This window comes from Grampus griseus (genome assembly GCF_964374135.1).
Source record: "Grampus griseus genome assembly, chromosome: 9".
Taxonomy (NCBI): Eukaryota; Metazoa; Chordata; class Mammalia; order Artiodactyla; family Delphinidae; genus Grampus; species Grampus griseus.
In genome coordinates, this window is record NC_139003.1 from 34,367,926 (window position 1) to 34,390,160 (window position 22,235).

The 22,235-nt window shown below is 38.2% G+C and overlaps 1 protein-coding gene across 1 annotated transcript in view; it reads right to left on the reverse strand.

Moving 5' to 3' along the window:
• Positions 1 to 236: 236 nt before the first annotated feature.
• MDFIC (MyoD family inhibitor domain containing) overlaps positions 237 to 22,235 on the reverse strand; it is a 99,561-nt gene continuing 77,562 nt past the window's right edge. Inside the window, exon 4 of the mRNA XM_082662482.1 lies at positions 237 to 1,568. Within this exon, the coding sequence (XP_082518608.1) occupies positions 1,321 to 1,568 (248 nt within the window). The 3' untranslated portion in view covers positions 237 to 1,320. The remainder of the gene's footprint in view (positions 1,569 to 22,235) is intronic.

Consider the following 22,235-nt stretch of genomic DNA (forward strand, 5'->3'; position numbering starts at 1 on the left):
AATATAAAGTTGCAGTACTGAAATTCGGTCATAGTAGTGGATGTCAAGATTCCTACTGAATTGGAAGGAATGGTTTGCATTTAAGATTAACTGTGTTTATAAATATTGGGGGGTTGTTGGTTTGTTTCTTAACAACCCCCCCAGCAAAAGACTTAAAGCTCTCAAAAAGAAAAGCTTTTGAATAAATCAAAATGAGAATGCTGAGATTTTAATATTAAAAATCTCCTAATTTAAGTGTAACTTTTCAAAAGTATTCCACATTCTTTAAAAAACATAGCTTTTTAAATAAAGCATTGTTTTTATCAAAACTTTATCATAACATCTAAATTATGTAAAAAAATGCATATTATTAGTTAATTTTATAGTTTAAAAAAAGAAAATACATACTTAAGGCGTTTTTCTTCTAACTGCTCAAGGGCACACACAGCTCAGGCTAGTCAACTAAAACTTGGTCCTAAATATAATTCATTCAAGCAGCAGATGAATCACTCATCCTAAGAGGCCTCCTTCAAATGCCACATTCTCCTTGAAGCCTTCTGAATATTCCAGTAGACATTAGCTTTCCTTTCTGTGTATTCCTATAGCCTTTTGAGTTTCTCTCTCTCATAATCCTCACTTCAGTATGCCCTGTGGGCTGGTTTATTCTTTACTGGTCTCTTTCCTCTTCTAAACTTTCCTATGCTCCTCTGGATTGGAGCTGAACGACATCCATCTCTGTGTTGCAGCAGGAGATTACACACAGTAGGCACTCAGCGTTTGCTGAGCGAGTGGCGAACACAGCATGGAGATGAACACTGGGTCCCCGACAACTGTGTGGGTTTGTTTCCCAAAGTTTAAAGAATACTTACTTTTAACCATTAATAAACATCACAAGTAAATTGTCTGATTTAAATAACCACTGAGAAATAATACATTTGGAGCAAGGGGCTCCTAAGAATGGTTAAAAGAAATAGAAATAAGTAAATAAAGGAGGAGACATTTTGTCTTTTTCTTTCTCCCTCCCTCTCTCCCTTCCTTCCTCCCTCCCTCTCTCCCTTCCTTCCTCCCTCCCTCCCTCCCTTCCTTTCTTTCTGTTTTGTCAAAATGTCCCTCAGTCGTTGTAACCTATTAAGAAGTCTAAAAGTAGTTAAAATTTCACATATTAAACCATGTAGATTTGGTTAGAGGAAAAAAAAGGCTCTCAGAGATTTCCTAAAATAATGAGTTAACAGTGCAAATACTGGATTGTTTGATGAGAATCTTACCACGTGCTTTTCTTTCCCCCTTAAAAGAAAAATTTTAAAACACTCTCCAGTTTTAATGCAAACAGAAGATAAATATTTACGAAGGAAAACAAATTCCACAGCATTCCATACAGATTTCCAAACAGTCTGATGATTCACAACAGGCATCCATGATGCCACAATCCATGTCACAGGGGCAGTTACAGTCATCTCCCATTTCATCTCCGCAGCAACAGCAGCAGGCTTCAGAGGTGCAGATGCCACACGAAGCTTGTCCCAGGACAATATTGCAGAGGGTCAGGAATTCACAGAACAGGCAGGCCAGGATACAGTGGACACAGCAATCTTCATTTTCAGTTGGGAGGAGGCCACATAGTCAGAAAAAGGAGGAACACAAAATATATAAATCATCAATATACTGAATAATAAGAATGGATGAAAATAATTAAGTAATCCAGAACCTAATGACATGCAGTCCTAGTAGTCTTTTGTGGGCTGGAAGCATAAAAAGAAACAAGTTAAATTCTAGATGAGCAATCTTTAGAAGTAGATACTGGATCTGGGGAAAAAAAAAAAAGATTGTACTTGTGTATATGTGTGTGTGCATGTGGGTTAGAGTATTACTCACACACTGTGCACTGGTCCTGCACTTTTCTATGCCTCTCATCCGTCTTCGCTATCTACTGCTCTCTGCTAAATGACTCCATGACATTATAGTCCTTCAGAAAATAGAAATTGCTTTTCCACTTCCTGTGTGGCAAAGTACTTTACATTTCTATTATTTCCCGAGACATCTCTAGTGATGCCTCTCTAAACAATAAATTTCATGAACTGATATAAAAAAGTGAGAAATCAAATGGATTACAATCTAATAAATTTAGTACACCATGTTCTAAACTTTCCTGTAGAATTTTGGGGCAAGTAAGTAAAAGGAACAACTGAAGAAAATTTCTGTTTCTGGAGGACTTTAACACATGCAATAAAAATAATTTAAGACCAATGTTATAAGACATTTGTCTATTTTCAGAAATATTTGTGAATTTTTAGCAGGATTATTTCTGGGTTTGTATTTGTGTTCCTTTCCTTCTTTTTCTTTTCTTTTTTAAATTTCATACAATGCAAGCTTTAATGAGGGGATTCTGCTTCCAACAACAACAACGGTACAGAACAACCCCCACCCGCATCCCACTGTCACGTGACTTGTGTATTTCTGTATTTGGCTTTACGACTGAGTGCCTTTGATGGAGTTTCATCAAATTGTGTATTCCATCATAAACTCCCCAACTCCTTGAACATTGCCATTTCTCTGTAGTCTCTAACTTTGTAGAGAGTCTGTAACTTTGTAAAAGGGGGAAATGTGGGAGATGCATACTCTACATGCCAGATGGCAAAAAGGGGAGAGAGTCAGAAAAAACTCAAAAAGGAAAACTCCAGAGTTGGCTGCAGAAATAAAGTCTAGGAGTTCTCTGGTAGCCTAGTGGTTAGGATTCCCGGCTTTCACTGCCGTGGTCCGGGTTCAATCCCTGGTCAGGGAACTGAGATCCCGTAAGACATGCAGTGTGGAAAAAAAAAAAAAAGCTAAAAAACACACCAGTGTTCCCTCCCAATCTTCTCAGTGCCAAGCCCACTCTCATGTAAAATTGTCTATGGAGCAACTGGAAAAAGATCACAGAACTGTAAGACTGTGAGCTTCTCTCCATCTTCCCCTAATGTGTTTAGTAGTACAGTAGTCCTCCTTTATTACTGGGGGATACATTCCAAGACCCCCAGTGGATGCATGAAATCACGGATAATACTGAGCTCTATATATACTATTTATTTCCCATGTATACACACCAATGATGAAGTTTAACTTATAAATTAGGCAAAGAGATTAACAATAATAACTGCTAGTAAAAGAGAACAATTATAACAATATTCTGTAATAAAATTTATGTGAATGTAGTCTCTCTTGAAATATCTTGTACAAATTTAATGCTTTTTCTATCTTAACTACAAACTTATTAGGTACTGTGGCCATAAGTTTTTACAGTTTGAGGTACGACAGCAAAATTATCACAGATTTCTTTCTCCTTCTTCACAATTTCATGGATAGAAGAGTCATTCTTACCATAGACTTTAGCAACCTCAGCATTAATTTTTTTTCTTTCCTTACTGAGAACTTTCACCTTTTCACTTAAAGAATTACTTTACAGCATCTCTTTGGCATATCTGAGTTGCCAGCATCACTACTCTTGTGCTTTGGAGCCATTATTATGTAAAATAAAAATTACTTGAACACAAGCACTGCAATATTGCCACAGTCGGTCTGATGACCAAGAGGGCTGCTAAGTGATGGTCAGGTGAAACATGCTGGACAAAGGGATAATTCATGTTTCGCGTGGGATGGAGTGGGAAGGCATGAGATTTCATCATGCTACTCAGGGCAACATGCAATTTAAAACTTATGAATTGTTTATTTCTAAAGTATTCCATTTAATACTTTGGTGTTGCAGTTGACTGTGGGAAAATGAAACCATGGAAAGCAAAACCACAGATAAGTGGGGATTACTATATCCAATCATATTAGGAGAACAGTAAAATCAACTTCATGGATCCAAGTCCACAGGCTTGGAAAGTTCTTTGTTTCTAGAGAGTCTATAGTTTCCCTCTTTCTACATTCTTTCTATAAATTTTTATCCTAATATCTTATATGTATCTGTTCAGTAGAGTTTTTCCAGGATTATGTTATCGTGATTTGTAAAATATCTGAAATGTTATGAAGAGCTAGCTTTATTATTATTACTCCTATTAAGAAACTAGTGTTTAACTGGAAAGCAACCCAGTTCTATTCAATATGCCTTCAAACAAATATCCATATTAACTAATTCTAAGGACACTTCTAACCTTAACTTTGTATTCTACTGTGGAATGCTTATATTTCAAGACTAAGAGGAGGAATCCACAAAAACTCACTTGATACTGAAAAACATTAAGTATAGTTATTGAGCATTAGATTCTTTATGTATTAATCATAAAATATACATTGAACTGTATGTAGTGAATCTATCAGTCTTAAAGGGGAAAGAATGGCCTTCCCACCCAGCCTTAGAAATAGAGGGTAATGATACCTTTGAAGCCTCCTTTGGTCCCTTCCTAAATCATCTTCCTCTTCCCTTGCTTTTCATTGTACTTTATACAACAGTGAATGTGTAAATATCCCTACATAATCTATCAGAAAGGAAACGATCCCATATAAATTCCCATAAGTAGCATTTTTCCTCAATATCATGTGTTTCAGACTTACCCTTCTTGATTCATGTAGCTAAAGTTCACTTGTTTTCTAGATGTACAGTATTCCATTGATTTAACACACTGTAATTTATTTATTCATCCTACTTAGGAGTATTTTGGTCATTTCCAGTGTTTTGCTATTCCAAACATTAATGTTTGAAACAGTTTTGTGCGGGTCTCCTAGAGTACACATGCCAAATAACTAGCAGTAGAATTGTTGGGCCACAGGATACGCATACGTTTAATCAAGTTAGGTAATACCACATTTGCTTTCAAAGTGATTGCTCCAAAATGTATTCCCACCAACCAAGTATGAGAATGCTCATTGTTCCACATCTTCACCAATCTATGAAACTGGCATATTTTCATATATGCCAATTCATTGAGTGTGAAATGGCATCTCATGGTGGTTTTATTTTGCATTTACTTGTTTACTAATAAGTTTGAACATCTTATCATGTTTTTGGCCATTCATGTTTCACCTTTGAAACAGATGTTCATGTATTCCCCTCACTTTTCTATTGAACTGCCTTTTTCTCTTATTGATTTGTAGAAGTTCTTGATATAGTCAAGACATCAGTCTTTTGTCAAGTATGATTGTCCTCTCTCAGTATGTGGCTTTTTGTAGTTAAAAGAGATAAGATACAGATGAGTTATCGTTTAGACCTTGAGAGTTTGAACTGATGAAGAGAAATTCAAATCTTGTTTTTAGCTGAAGATATGGGATAATAAGGCTGAGGAAGTAAAGTGGCAGATAGCCAAGTTTGGCAAATGAGTCAGTGAAAAGGAGAGGAGGCATTAACAAGATTCAGTAGCAGAATGAAATAAAAAGTTTTAGCGTTTGATTCAAAACAAGGGAGTGCAGCCATTCCGATATACAGAAAGGGAGGGGAAAACAATAAGTAATCAGGAGGGAGGGACTGAATGTAACATGTGAAATCAGCTGCCCTCAGGATGACAAGGAATGGGAGTGACATTCCCAACTAAACAACTCATTGGTGCTCATAGAACATATTAATTTGAGAATCAAAGTCCCTTCCAGATCTTAGACAATAATGATGGTTGTTATACAAAAATCAGAAGCCCTAAGCCAAGAATAGAATCTCTCCAAACTCCTACTTTTAGCCAACAAGATCTACAAAGTAACTGAAGTCTGTTAAACTTTGCATTTTTAGTAAACAAGGAACATGAAAAAATAAATTCTTAGCGCAAATAGATCGAACACTCGTTTTCTAGACTGTCTTCAACAACATAGTGTAATTTCTCTTTTTTTGAATTTTATTTTATTTATTTTTTATACAGCAAGTTCTTATTATCTATTTTATACATATTAGTGTATATATGTCAATCCCAATCTCCCAATTCATCCCACTCTCCACCCCACCCCCATCCCCCAGCTTTCCCCCCTTGGTGTCGATAGGTTTGTTCTCTACATCTGTGTCTCTATCTCTGCCTTGCAAACCAGTTCATCTGTACCATTTTTCTAGATTCCACGTGTATGCGTTAATATACGATATTGTTTTTCTCTTTCTCACTTACTTCACTCCGTATGACAGTCTCTAGGTCCATCCACGTCTCTACAAATGACCCAACTTCATTCCTTTTTATGGCTGAGTGATATTCCATTGAATATATGTACCACATCTTCTTTATCCACTCGCCTGTCAATGGGCATTTAGGTTGCTTCCATGACCTGGCTATTGTAAATAGTGCTGCAATGAACATTGGGGTACATGTGTCTTTTGGAATTATGGTTTTCTCTGGGTATATGCCCTGTAGTGGGATTGCTGGGTCATATAGTGTAATTTGTACAATAGATACAAGCAGTGGTTTTACATAGAATCAGAAGCCTGGCATTAATGAAGAAAAAAGCATTTATTAATTAAGAATGTGTAATCTTAGGAGAAGAGATATTTTCATCACTCTTTCAATTTTTTTAACTATTTAAGAAACTCGGCAATTCTGTTAAATTCTGGTTTAAGCTCTTTACAAATACTAATTCATTTGATTCAAATAACATCCCTAAGAAGCAGTAATGGTATTATCCCCATTTTACCACAGACAGATTACAGAAAACTTAGGAAATCTTCTCAAAGTCACAGAGTCAGGAAGTAGTAGGCAGGGTCAGAACCCACACAACCTGCCTGTGTAATCCATGGTCTAATCCAGCATGCTATGCTGCCAATACAGGGATGGGTCACTTCTAACAGTTCATCTTCCTGGCGGGAAAAAGATCAGTTATAAATCCAACTGATTTCTGCTGATATGTCTTGCTGATCTGTTTTCAGCCTCGATTCACATTTCCTTTCTAAAGATGATTCTGAATTTTAGTTTTAATGAAGACTTGATAGTAAGTATTATCCTTCAACATGTTAAGAGCAAAGCTGATGAGTTGGAGAACTCATAAACTTCCAGTTACATTGTTGAAACAGACATAAGACGTAGGCAGCCAAGAGAGAGACGATGTGTCAATCAAAAGAAATCTAAATTTAAAACTTAAAAATTAAGGTTCATATTTATATGAACAGAAGCATTGTAGAGATTATATAGGAACTCTACTGGTAAAATATACGGTTATGACAGAGTTCTCAAAAGAATAAGCCCTTTATGTAAATACTAAAACTTACAAAAATAGTCATCCTCTTAAAACATAGGTCCTACATAATTTACTAGACAAGCACTTTGGGCTGCTCTGAAAAATCAAATCTATGAATAGGGCACGTAAAGAAGCCACAAACCAAAATTCATTTTAGATATTAAAGTGATATTAAGCAAGGTGCATTTACAGAAACATCTACCAGAAACACATTCATTTTCTGTAGGTTATAAGTAGAGAAATACTTAAGACATGACAACAAAAAAAGAAACCAAAAAATGAATCCCTAAATCCTATCAAATCAATTTAATAATCTGGTTTGTATTCCTTTCCAAAAGCATTTTTCTTTTCAGTTGTGTTCTAGAAAGTAGTTTGATTGTGATTGGGGTAACGAAAAGGTTAAAATAAACCAAGAAGAAACAGCTGTTACAGTTTCTGTCACTGCCACCCCTCCCACTCCCAGGGGGATGGAGAATCATAAAAGGCATTATGTTGTTGGTTTTATTTGAAGCAAAGAGAGGATCGTAAGAATTAACAAACTAAGAAGACCTAAATGGAGAAACAAACTTTAAAAGAGACGAGTCCTCTGCATCCATGTAGTTCACTGTCAGAAATAATTGTTTTTCCTGCTGTTCTTGTGGTTTTTCGTTTTCATGGTTTTATTCGGTCATATTTGCAGTTGTTTGCCAAAAGTGTTTAACCTTTGAGAAGCCAACTAGGTTCTGGGAAGAATGCCTGTTCCAAACTAGGCCCAAAAGAATTGCACAATTCAGTGTATTACTGAGAGGAGAACTCAGCACAAGACTGACAGCTACTGTAAATTTAGGAAAACAGAGAAACACACCAGCAGCCAAGGAACTAAAAAGAAAGCATAAAAGGAAATCTTTAGCACAACATTTGACTCTTAAAAAAACTGTTATGAATTACTTGCAGACACAAACCCAAACAAAATCTCTGAGTCCTCTGAAAGGTCATCAATGTTAAATCCATGCAGCTGGCATATCTGGCAAGTGTCTAGCTTCCCAACACCCTGAAGGTAACAACTGAAACTTACTTAAACAGCATCTTTGATGACTGGTGAAACTATCTGTGACTGATCTGAGGGCCTTTGTTCTCTTGAAATGAGATGGAAGACTTATTTTTATAAGAATACACGAATTTAATAATAAAATCCCAAATTGTTTTACCCAATCAGAGGTGGCTCAAAATACTAGGCAAATGTGAGGAGAGCAGTTATAGTGAAAGGAACCCTAAGAACCATCAGAAAACTCTTTGCACAGGAAACTCAGCTGTATTCTAAATAAGTCTGTTTTTTTTAGTTTCCTTCTTTTAAGATGTGGTATGACAGGTGCTTTGAGTCTCTTGAAACAAAGACACTGTACAGCAGAGTACAGGGAAGGGCAAAGAACAGTGAATTCTGAGAATAACCCACAGCCCATTTTTAAGCGAAGGTAGATTTGTATGTGTCTTATCTTGACTGATCTCTAATAACATTTCCTATGACTGAAAATGCTTGAAAATACTTTCTTAATCAGGTCCCCATCATGTAGACTATATACTAAGAAACAGGGGTTCATTATTTTTTTCAACAGGTCAACAGTATGCCAAAGAGCAAATGCAGGTTAAAGCATGAACAGTCAGTTATGTGTAATTAGTAATTTGGGAGATTGTATTGCGATCAAACCTGACTCTAGCTTTATAATCAAAGCCACAGAGAACCCACAGGTGTCCCCATGTCTTTAGCTGCTAAGGCTCACATCCGCCCTGGGAGGGCACAGGGGGACTCACCACGCAGAGCAAGAGGCATTCCACTTCCCAGATATTGCTTTGCTGCAACTGTTTCTCAATACAAAATCAAAAAGCAGGCTGAAAGTGGGTTTTGGTCATCCTGAATTGCAGCCAGGATGGCTAAGTCAGTATCTGGCCTCTGTGAAAAGCCAGCTGTGAGGGACGAGACACAGACATCTCCAGGGAGTTCTGCTCCTCAAGTCACGGGGGCAGGAAATATTTACTAAGACGGCACGATAGCTTAGCTCCAAGTAGCTGCATGTCTCCAGGCCAGAGGACGCACAGCATTCTGGCCTACAGCCCTAGAATGACCTGCTGCTTGCATAAATTGGCCTGAAGTATGCCTCCCACACAGAGCCCTCTGGCACACTGCTGTCCCCTCGAGGCCATGCATCTTAGCCAAAACACAGTCAACATTTTCCTAGTAGGGAAGAAAGTGAGATAGGTCGGGAGGTAAAAGAAAGAGAGGAGCTACATTTTCCACTGCAGCACAAAGAGGACCCCACACTTACAGAAACTGAACAATGACCTTTACTATTACCTTTCCTCTCAATAAACTCAAAAGAACTATAGAAAAAAACAGTACCATTCTCCCACACCCCACAAAAGGACTCCTCAATCATATACCTAACACGTGTCCAAATCCTAGAATCCATCCTCCTCCTGTGGGAAGTGCATTCGTATTTTAAATTACAGTAAGTGGATAGCACAGATTTTTTTTTTGATTCTCTTATTTGTTTGCCCTGCTGCCTCCTCTGTTGCTGATTCATTAAATATTCCAAACTTTCAAGAGAGATTTGATCCAGTAATTGTTGGTCATGACTTAACTATAGCACTGATTCAAGTATTCCTTTCTAAAGAGTCACACTTTATAAAGTCTAGGAAGATAACATATATATCAGGTCACCTTTTGTTTCCCAGGAGCTTAACACAGAAATCTGCCAGGGAGTAAACACTCAGTTAGTAGAGGTGTTTATTTAAAACACTTAAAATGCAAAGTTAGTATGTGGACAGAGAGGCAGGGAAAGAAGAGTGAAAAAAGAGCAATGGTGCAAGTATTATGCATATGAGTTTACTGAATCTCTACAGTACTTTAAGATCACACATTTGATAGCTGGTAATAACAGTACTGTCCTCATAGGGTTAAGGTAAGTATTAAAAGAGACAATGTATATAAAGTACTCAGTAAAGAATTCATGTACATACTTATTAATATTACTGTGATAGCAACAAAGATAATGGCAAAATATTTATTCTAGAGAGGGTACAACTCTCTACCGTTCGATGTTTCATTCGCTCTGATTACCACAACAGAATAGGGCCATTCAATTTTAACCTAAGGAGGTTTATAAAAGGCTGTTCATAGTTCAAATACTTAAAAAGAGAGAATCAAGAAGGTAGTTCTAAGAGACAGAATCTGCAGAAGAGTGGAGCAGAAATCTGCCCAGAAAGATTTAGTCAATCTTATGTTTGGCTATGACAGGAGATTTAAAAATAATAATCATTTTCCATATTTAAACTATTATCCATTTATTTTCTCAGGAAGCTAGAAAGCAAAAACAGAGGAAAACCATACTTGAACCTACTCAATGGTAATTTTATTAAGTTGGCCAGTTGAAATATCTCTAATCCAAAAAGTTTAATTAATAGGAAGGTTGAATATAACTTTTGGATAACAAAATCTACTTTAGATCTTAAAAGCATTTTCCTAGAAAGAGTCACTGTATAAACAGTCTGCTAAAGTTGGTCACAATATCATCTATGGTTAGGACAAAAAATAAGTAAATCCTCTAGGTTTAAGGAAAATATATATTTGTATAAAATGATGTAAGAAATCTCTCCCAAAAGCCTAACTTAATATTTTCCTGTTTTCACTTTTGTAACTGTGTTTATTTAACAATTCACCTTTCAATTTCATTTCTGATTCGTGCTTGTTTAAATATTGTGCGAGGTATATTATGAGAAAAATCAGCCTTTTTTTTTTTTTTTAAAGCCATGTGGTACTGCAGTTGGGTGATCATGTAAAAGGTGATGATAGTAAAATAATACCTTTGCCATACGGGATGCTATTTATTCATTTTTATTGAGGTATAGTTGACATACAACATTGGTTTCAGGTGTACAATGTAATGATTCCATATATGTATATAATGCAAAATGATCAAAATATGTCTCAGTAACATCCGTCACTGCACATAGTTACAACTTTTTTTTCTTGTGATGAAAACTTTAAAGATCTAATGTCTATCAGAAAAATTTCAAATATGTAATGCAGTATTACTAACTATAGTCAATCCATATGACTTATTTATTTTATAACTGGAAATTTGTAGCTTTTGACCCCCTGCAACCATTTTGCCCACCCCCACCCCTAGCCTCCAGCCACCAGCAACCTGGTCCTTGTGTCTATAGCTCCTAGCTGCTGTTGTTTGTAAGAGGCCACATATAAGATCATAATGATATTTGTCTTTGATTTATTTCACTTAGCATAATGCTCTGAAGGTCCATCCATGTTGTCGCAAATGGCAAGGTTTCCTTCTTTTTAATGGCTGAATAATATTCCATGGCATAAATTTCCACATTTTCTTTAATCATTCATTGATTCATGGACACTTAGATTGTTTCCACGTCTTGGCTATTGTAAATAATGCTGCAATGAACACTGGGTTGCATATGCCTTTTCGACTTAGTGTTTTTATTTCCTTCAGATAATACCCAGAAGTGGAATTGCTGGATCACATGGTAGTTCTTTTTTTTTTTTTTAATATTACTTATCTTTTTTTTTTTTTTAATTTATTTTTGGCTGCCTTGGGTCTTCATTGCTGTGCACGGGCTTTCTCTAGTTGCGATGAGCGGGTGCTACTCTTTGTTGCCGTGCGTGGGCTTCTCAGGGCTTCCCATTGCGGTGGCTTCTCTTGTTGTGGAGCATGGGCTCTAGGTGCATGGGCTTCAATAGTTGTGGCACGTGCGCTCAGTAGCTGTGGCACACGGGCTTAGATGCTCCACGGCATGTGGGATCTTCCCAGACCAGGGCTCGAACCCGTGTCCCCTGCATTGGCAGGTGGATTCTTAACCACTGTGCCACCAGGGAAGCCCACACATGGTGGTTCTATTTTAATTTTTTAAGAAACCTCCATAGTGTTTTCCATAGTGACTACCAATTTACATTCCCATCAACAGTGCACAAGTTTTCCCTTTTCTCCACGATCTCACCAACACTTCTTATTTCTTTTTTTCTTTTTTTTGGCTGTGTTGGGTCTTCATTGCTGCACGTGGGCTTTTCTCTAGTTGCAGAGAGCGGGGGCTACTCTTCACTGCGGTGCACGGGCTTCTCATTGCGGTGGCTTCTCTTGCTGCGGAGCGCAGGCTCTACGCGCATGGGCTTCAGTAGTTGTGGCTTGCAGGCTTAGTTGCTCTGTGGCATGTGGGATCCTCCTGGACCAGGGATCAAACCCATCTCCCCTGCATTGGCAGGTGGACTTCCAACCACTGAGCCACCAGGGAAGTCCCAACACTTCTTATTTCTTGTCTTTTTGACAACAGCCATTCTAACAGGTGCGAGGTGATATCTCATTGTGGTTTTTTTAATCATATTGTTTGTTTCTTTGCTATTGAGCTATATGAATTCTTTATATATTTTGGGTATTAATCCCAATTTGCATATACTTTCTCCCATTTAGTAGGCTGCCTTTTCATTTTGTCGATGGTTTCCTTTGCTTCGAATAAGCTTTTTAGTCTGAAGTAGTCTCACTTGTTTATTTTTGCTTTGAAGGCAATGCCTTCGATTTTTGGATCAAATCTAAAAAATCATCACCAAGACCTATATCAAGGATCTTACTACCTATGTTTTCTGCTAGGAGTTTTATAGTTTCAGGTCTTACATTCAAGTCTTCAATCTATATTAATTTTTGTGTATGGTGTAAGATAGTGGTCCAGTCTCATTCTTTTGAATGAGAAAACTATCCAGTTTTCCCAGCATCATTTATAAAGTGTCTGTCCTTTCCCCATTGTATATTCTTGGCTCCTTTGCATAAATTAATCGACCAATATCCGTGGGCTCATTTCTGAGCCCTCTATTCTGTTCCATTGGTCAATGTGTCTGTTTGTTATGCCAATACCATACTGCTTTGATTACTACAGTTTTGATATAGTCAAAATCAGAGCACGTAATTTCTGAAGTTTTGTTCCTTTCTCAAGATTGCTTCGACTATTCTAGGTCTTTTGTAGTTCCATACAAATTTTAGGATTGTTTGTTCTATTTCTGTGAAAAATGCCATTGGAATTTTGATAGGGATTGCATTGAATCTGTATATTGCTTTCGAGGGTATGGACGTTTTAATAATATTAATTCTTCCAATCCATGAGCACAAGTATCTTCCCATTTATTTATTTTCTTCAATTTCTTTCAACAATGTCTTATAGTGTTCAGTGTAGAGGTCTTTCATCTCCTTGGTTAAATTTATTCCTGGGTATTTTATTCATTTTCATGCAGTTATAAATGGGATTATTTTCTTAAGTTTGATAGTTTATTATTAGTGTATAGAAATGGAACAGATTTTTTTATACTAATATTGGATACGGCAACTTTACTGACTTCATTGATTAGATCTAACAGTTATTGGAAGTGTCTTTACACGGTTTTCTACAAGATCATGTCATCTGCAAACAGAGACAGTTTTACTTCTTCTTTTTAAATTGGATGTCTACTTCTTTTTCTTGCCTAAATGCTCTGTCTAGGGCTTCCAGTACTATGCTGAATAAAAGTGGTGAGAATAGGCATCCTTGTTTTGTTCCTGATCCTAGAAGAAAATCTTTCAGCTTTTACTGTTGAGTATGTTAGCTGTGCGCATGTCATATATGGCCTTTATTGTGTTGAGGTATGCTCCCTCTCTGCCCACTTTGAGGGTTTTTATCACAAATGGATGTTGCATTTTGTAAAATGCTTTTTCTACATCTGTTGAGATGATCATGATTTTTATCCTCCATTTTGTTAATGTGGTGTATCACACTGACTGATTTGTGGGTGTGGAACCATACTTGCATCCCTGGAATAAACCCCAGTTGATCATGGTGTAAGATACTTTTAATGTATTGTTGAATTCAGTTAGCTGATATTTTGTTAAGGATTTTTGCATCTCTGTTCATCAAGGATATTGTCCAGTAATTTCTTTTCTTGTGGTGTCTTTGTTTATTTTTGGTATCAGAGTAATGCTGGCCTCACAAAAATTTGGAAGTTTTCCGTCCTCTTCTAGTTTTCGGAAGAGTTTGAGAAGTACTGGTATTAATTCTTCTTTAAAGGTTTGGCAGAATTCACCAATAAAGCTATCTGGTCCTGACTTTTGTTTATTAGAAGGTTTTGGGTTTTTCCGGGGTTTTTTTTGTTTTGTTTTTTATTACTCATTCAATCTCCTTCTTAAAAATGGGTCTTTTTGGATTTTTATTTCTTCCTGATTCAATCTTAGTAGGTTGCATATTTCTAGAAATGTATCCATTTCTTTTAAGTTGTCCAATTTGTTGGTGTATAATTGCTCATAGTAGTAGTCCCTTATGTTCCCTTGTATTTCTATGGTATCAGTTATAATGTCCCCTCTTTCATTTCTGATTTTATTTGAGTCACCTCTCTTTTTCTTGGTGAGTCTAGCTAAAGGTTTAGCTAAAGGTCTATCAATTTTGTTTATCTATTTCACTTATTTCCACTCTGATTTTTGTTATTTCCTTCCTTCTACTAACTTAGGGCTTTGTTTGTTCTTCTTTTTCTAGTTCCTTGAGGTATAAGTTAGGCTGTTAGAGATTTTTCTTGTTTCTTGAGGTAGGCATTTATTACTGTAAATTTTCCACATAGAACTGCTTTTGCTTTGTCCCATAAGTTTTGATATGTTGTATTTCCATTTCATTTGTCTCAAGGTATTTTATTTCTCTTTTGACTTCTTCTTTGACCCACTGGTATTTGATAGCATGTTGTCTAATCACTACACATTTGTGAATATTCCAGTTTTATATATACATATAGTTGATTTACAATGTTGTGTTAATTTCTTGTGTACAGCAAAGTGACTCAGTTATGCAAATGACATTTTTTCATGCTTTTCATTATGGTTTGTCACAGGATATTGAATATAGTTCCCTGTGCTCTACAGCAGGACCTTGTTGTGTATCTAACCTATATGTAATAGTTTGCCTCTGCTAACCCCAAACTCCCATTCCTTCCCTCTCCTAACCCCCCCACCCCCACCCCTTGGCAACCATCAGTCTGTTCTCTATGTCTGTGAGTCTGTTTTTGTTTCATAGGTATATGTGGAATCAAAAGTATGACACAAATCAACATAAGTTATATCATATAGTATCTGTCTTCCTCTTTCTGACTTACTTCACTTAGTATGATAATCTCTAGGTCCATCCATGTTGCTGCAAATGGCATTATTTCATTCCTTTTTTATGGCTGAGTAGTATTCCATTGTATATATGTACCACATCTTCTTTATTCATTCATCTGTTGATAGACATTTAGGTTGTTTCCATGTCTTGGCTATTGTAAATAGTGCTGCTGTGAACATAGGGGTGCATGTATCTTTTCAAACTATAGTTTTGTCTGGGTATATGCCCAGGAGTGAGATTGCTGGATCATATGGCAACTCTATTTTTAGTTTTTTGAGGAACCTCTATACTGTTTTCCATAGTGGCTGCACCAATTTACATTCCCACCAACAGTATAGGAGGGTTCCCTTTTCTCCACACCCTCTCCAGCATTTGTTATTTGTAGACATTTTAATGATGGCCATTCTGACTGGTGTGAGGTGGTACCTCATTGTAGTTTTGATTTGCATTTCTCTAATAATTAGTGATGCTGAGCATCTTTTCATGCATCTATTGGCCGTCTGTATGTCTTCTTTGGAGAAATGTGTATTTAGGTCTTCTGCCCATTTTTTGGTTTAGGTTTTTTTTTTTGTTATTGTTGAGTTGCATGAGCTGTTTGTATATTTTCGAAATTAAGCCCTTGTTGCTTGCATTGTTTGCAAATATTTTCTCCCATTCTGTAGGCTGTCTTTCTGTTTTGTTTATGGTATCCTTTGCTGTGCAAAAGCTTGTAAGTTTGTTTAGGTCTCATTTGTTTATTTCTGTTTTTATTTCTATTGCCTTGAGAGACTGACCTAAGAAAACACTGGTATGATTTACATCAAAGAATGTTTTGCCTATGATCTCTTCCAGGAGTTTTATGGTGTCATGTTTTATGTTTAAGTCTTTAAGCCATTTTGAGTTTATTTCTGTGCATGATGTGAGGGTGTGTTCTAACTTCATTGATTTACATGCAGCTGTCCAACTTTCCCAGCACCACTTGCTGAAGAGTCTGTCTTTTTCCCATTTTATATTCTTGCCTCCTCTGTCGAAGATTAATTGACCATAGGTGTATGGGTTTATTTCTGGGCTCTCTATTCCATTCAATTGATCTGTATGTCTGTGTTTGTGCCAATGTCACACTGTTTTGATTATTGTAGCTTTGTAGTATTGTCTGAAGTCTGGGTGGGTTATGCCTCCTCCTTTGTTCTTTTTCCTCAGGATTGCTTTGGCAATTCTGGGTCTTTTATGGTTCCATATACATTTTAGGATTATTTATTCTAGTTCTGTGAAAAATGTCATGAGTAATTTGATAGGGATCCCATTAAGTCTGTAGATTACTCTGGGTAGTAGTGCCAATTTAACAATATTAATTCTGTGAGTCTGTTTCTGTTTTATAAAGAAGTACATTTGTATCCATTTTTTTAGATTCCATATCTAAGTGATATCATATGATATTTGTCTTTCTCTGTCTGATTTACTTCACTTAGTATGATAATCTCTAGGTCTAATCCATGTTGCTGCAAATGTCATTAAGTCATTCTTTTTTATGGCTGATTGCAGGATCATACGGTAGATCTATTTTTAGTTTTTTAAGGAGCCTCCATACTGTTCTTGGATGGATGTTTTGAATATATCTGTTAAGTTCATCATGTTGTTTAAGCTATCCATTGATGAAAGTGGAATATCAAAGTCCCCTACCATTATTGTACAGCTATTTCTCCCTTTAGATCTGCTAATATTTGCTTTATATATTTAGGTGCTCCAATGTTGGGTGCATAAATATATATAAATGTCATATCCTCTTGTTGGGTTGACTACTTATTGTAGTTAAAGTTATTTTTACTACTTTTGTCTTTCAACCTCGTAATTGCTTTATAAGTGATTAATCTACCACATTTACAATGTTAGATTATTCTGAATTTTACTATATATTGACCGTTGCCACTGTGATTTATACTTTCATGTTTTCCTGTTACTAATCAGTGCCCTTTCTCTTCAGCTTAAAGAAGTCCCTTTAATGTTTCTTATAAGGCCAGTCTAATGATGATGAACTTGTTTTGCTTTAGCTTTTTTGGAAAACTCTTTATCTCACCTTCAATTCTGAAGGACAACTTTGCTGGGTAAAGTAGTCCTGGTTGGAAGTTTTCTTTCTGCATTTTGAATACATTGTGCCACTCCCTTCTGGCCTGCAAAGTTTCTGCTGAAAAATCTGCTTATTGTCTTATGGGTGTTCCCTTATGAGTAACAGTTGTTCTTCTCTTGCTACTTTTAAGATTCTCTCTCTGTCTTTAAATTTTGACATTTTCATGATAATGTGTCTTGTGGGTCTCTTTGGGTTCTCTTATTTGGAAATTTTGGGGCTTCCTGAATCTGGATATCTGTTTTGTTCTCCAGGTAAGGGGAGTTTTCAGCCATTATTTCTCAAAATAATTTTCCACGCTTTTCCCTCTTTCTTCTCCTCCTGGGACCCCTATAATATCTTCACCCTTTTTTTTTTTTTTCATTCTGCTGCTCTGATTAAAGAGTTCCACTGCCTGTTTTTGAGTTCACTGACCCTTCTACTTCATCTAGTCTGCTGTTGAATCCCTCTAGTGTATTTTTCAGTTCAGTTTTGTGTTCTTCAGCTCTGTGAGTTCTATTTGGTACTGTCTCATATTTCCATCTCTTTGTTGAAGTTCTCACTATGTTCATCCATTCTTCTCCTGAGTTTGGTGAGCATCTTTATGACCATTATTTTGAACTGTTATCAGGTAATCATTCATCTCTTCTTCATTAAGAGCTTTTTTTGAGAGTTTTTTCTTTCTCGTTTTGCCATTTGAAACATATTTCCGTTTCTTCAATTTCTTTGACACCCTGTGTTGACTTCTATGTATTAGAGAAAACAGCCACCTCTCCCAGTCTTGAAGGAGTAGCCTCACATAGGAGATAAACCTTACTGTTCAATCCTGCCCTAGCCTTTGGTTGTCTCTCAAACCTTTGTGATTGTTGAAGCAGCCTATTTTATTTTTAGCAGCTCCCAGTATTTGAGGGTGTGCCAAGACCTAACAAACAGTGTCCCTAAGAGGAGAATTTCAGTCAGCACCTAGGTCCAGGATGATTAGAAGCTAGACCTTAGTTAGCAGCTTTTAAATATATTACACTTCTGTGGGACCACAAGCATAAGTTCACTGGCCACCAATCTAGAGGTATCCCCTGGGTAGCAGTCACAAAATCAGGGCAGACGAGTCTACAAGTTCCTTTCCAGGAGATACTGGTGATCTGCAGCAAGGAAGAGAGGCAGCGCAAAGATGGCATCCATTGACCTCCATCCCCAAGTGTAGCTCTGCAGCCCCCTAGATAAGTGCCAAATCAGAAGCCTGCCCCTCCGGCCAAAGCTCAGTTCAAGCAAACAGGCATCTTTCACAAAAACACTGGGGATGTGTTTTAGTCTTCTGTCTGTGAAGTGCCCTGGGAGTGACAGCTAGCCAAGAACTGTCTCTCCATTGGTTACGTACCGTGGGATCTAGGAACGCAAGACCTGCTGGCCTCCTGAGCTAGGCGATCATGGAGCGTTCCCTGGCCCCTGGGTGGCAACCATAAAAACTGGCCCCCAGATGTGTATAAAAGCTCCCCTGGTGGATACATGGGTGCTCCAGAGCAGAGCGGAGGAAGAGCACACAGACAGCGCCTGCCCTCAGGTTTACATTGCAGGCCCTTAGAGGTGTGTTTAATTGGAAGCCTGCTCCTCAGGCCATAGCTATGAAGATAAGCTAATAGGCTTCTTTCACAGAAAGAGTTTCTTAAGACTATTGCCTCTTGATGTGTGTGGGTAGGTGGGGGGGGGGGTGTGTGGCCATTTAAGAACTCTTTGTCCTTTGGTGATGGTCTTCTGGGACCCTTGAGCATAAGCCCCAGTGGCCACCAGAGCTAGGTGATCTAGAGATATCCCTGGGCAGCAGCCATAAGAATCAGGGTGCTAGAGGAGGGTACAGGTTCCTTTCTGGGAGATACCCAGTGAACTGGAGGGAGGCGGGGTGGGGGCACAGAGATGCAGCCTGCCCACCTCTGTCCCCAGAAAGAACTTCAGTGGGCCCTTAGATGTGTGTTAAATTAGATGCCTGCGCCTCAGGTTGATACTTTAAGTTAAGCAAATAAGTCTCTTTCACATAATGTTTGGTACCTCTCGATTGGTTGTCTTTGCACTGGTCCCAGGTGACAGGTGAGTCACAGCAAACAAGCCCTTTAAGACTTGTTTCTCAGTCACTGTAGCCTTGTTGGTCTCACGGAAACGAGTCCCACTGGTAATTAAATCTAGATGTTTTGGGAGCTCATCTCTCCGTTGCAGGTCTTAAAAGTTGGTGTCTCTGATGTGAGGTTTAAACCCCTCACCCTCAGGGAGAAACTCCAGGTTTTGAGTTCTCTCCTGATTGTGCGTCACTGCACCAGGGGTGGGGTTTACGGTGAGATTGTGTCTCAGCCTCTCTTATCTTCTTTGATGTGGGTTTTTTTTCTCATTTGCCTGATGTGTAGGAGTTGCTCAGCTAGTTTTTAGGGTTCTTTTTAAAGAGGAACTTGTCCACTATGTAGATTTGGTGTGTCTTTGGGAGGAGGTGAGTTCAGGATCTTCCTATATCACCTTCTCCCTGTGTAGAATGTTCTTAGGCTAATATCAGTGACTATTACAGAGCACCCAGGGTTGGCCATGTGACACGAAGTTTTTGTGGCAGTGTGGGAGTAAACAAACACACTAAGAGGAAGCTGACAGTACACACAAGGCTGGGGTCAGGCACAACAACGCTCCAGGCACTTGAGCGTTCCTTAGCAAGAGTCCAAAGGGCTGAGCGGCCCCAGCAGTGACTGTTCCTGCGGGCCCCCATGGAGGCAGGGCAGCACCCCCAGCAGGACGCACAGGCCTCACGCAGGCAGGAGGAGCCTCACTTGAGAAGGCCCAGGATGTGCTCCCTGGCCCTGACAGAAAAGCCGGGCCCCAACCAAAGAGGCACAGCAGTCAACAGACACTGCAGGAAAGATGAAGGGAAACAAGCCGAGTAAAACGTTAGGGCGAAATGAGATACCAAAGCACATTTCAAAGCTGTGCACAGGAGGTAAATCCTGTTATTTATGGGATTAATTTGTGAATCAATGATGCCATTGTTCCTCTTTCCGCATCGCTCTCTCTCCACCCATGTTATCTGTTAATACCATCTGATTTTTTTTTTAAGGCACCATTACAAGTCTTAGATGAACAGGACATTGAAATTATAAGATATAAATACCTCCACCTTAATTTAGCGTACAAAAAACTCCAGAGCCAAGAAAAATGTATGATCTTGTTGTTTGCAATACTCTAGAATCGACAACAGCATATAAACCTGGTCTTCTCATACAAAAAAAAATTGTGTAGCCTTGTTAGTTATAATACTGTAAATTGTGTAAAAGAAGATAAAAACCCTCTTACTTAGCTGCTTCCCAATCCTCTGCACTCCATCAGGGACACCGCCCCCCCCACCCCCGGCTGAGGTTTCCCTGAGTCACAGCTCATTACCTACTATGACAATTCAGGCAGCAAATGGCAGAACTACCAAAAGAAATGCTGTAAGTGGTGGCGGTTGCTGTTTGTACGTCTGGTTTTGTGCCCCCCAAGAACGTTATTTCCCTGTTGCTGGAAGCCTCATCGAAACCAAAGATGTTTCCATTTATGATCACCCTGCCATCTTCATGAGTGGCACAGACAGCCAAGTATTATCCTATGTATTAGGATCTGGAAAATTAAACCCTGTTTTCTAGTCTTGACTCTGTCACTAGTAGGCTCAGTGACCTTGAGCAAGTCATTTCACTCAGTGTCCATATGCATAGAATGTGGGGGAAAATGATCTCCAAGTTCTTTTCAAGCACTACGTTTCTATGATGATACAACCTACTATTATCTATAAACAAACAGTAGATTTTAAAGCTCAGGGTCTTTTCTTGGCCTTGAAGAGAGCCATTGCTTGATTAACACAAAGGTCAAAGCACAGTGGAAAGTTAATTAATGCTGAACAGGAGGTGACTCCAAGCCAGCTAAGTCCCAGGAGCAGATGGTCAGATAGCATGTGTTTGTTTGTTAGGTGAAGAGAAAGCAAAGATGGATACAGGTAGTGGAGAGGCTATGCAAAGGCACACAGACAAGAATATGATAGTTTTAGAGATAAGAGTGGCTCGGTATTGTTGGAGCAGGAAACCCAGGTAGAAAGCCTTAAATTTTCTATTTCAGAAATGAGGAGGTAGGGACAGCATCAGTGGTAATAATATGGTATCAGTGTGGGTCAGGCAGGATGACTCTGAGGAATATTAAAGAAGGTGGGATTAGTAAGAGTTGATAAGACCCTGGAGAAGCAGTGATGGGAAGAGAAGAGTCAAGTGTGACTTCCTGGAGCTATTGACCAAGAAAGAAATAGAGGAAGAAAAATAGTTTTGTTAAAAATATTTTGAATGTAAGACAGGTTAAGCCTGAGAACACTCAAATAGAGATGTCCAAGAGGTGGCTGGAGACACTAGTTTGGAGATTGCGCGATAGAGCTGGGCTAGGGAGTAAGGCATGCCTGAAACTCTTAAGAGTGAGTAAAATCAAGTAGCCCAGGGAGAATGTCCCGAATGAAAAGAGAAGAGCTGCAAGGGAACAACAGCATTTAAGGAAAGGACTGAGCACTTAACAAGGGAGCAGAAACTCCAGGAAAGGGATGTGCGTTGGAAGCAAGAGAGAAAAATATTTCTGGTGTCAGCTCTGTTTAGCCAGAGAACTTTCAAGGATGGAAATGAATAGCAGTGAGATAAGGAGTGACGACTGAATAGAGAAGTAGGGACTACAAATGCAGATAGCTTTTCAGGAAATCTGTGAAGGGAAAGAAAAACCTGAGGAAGCACTACAAAGGGACGCAGAATTGAGAAAGAGACATACACAAACACTTGGATAAGCTCACAACATATATGCTGTGAGACAGGGAAGACTTGCGTAATTGCAAGAGTTAAAACAATATGGGAAGGGGTACTCAGAGGACTAA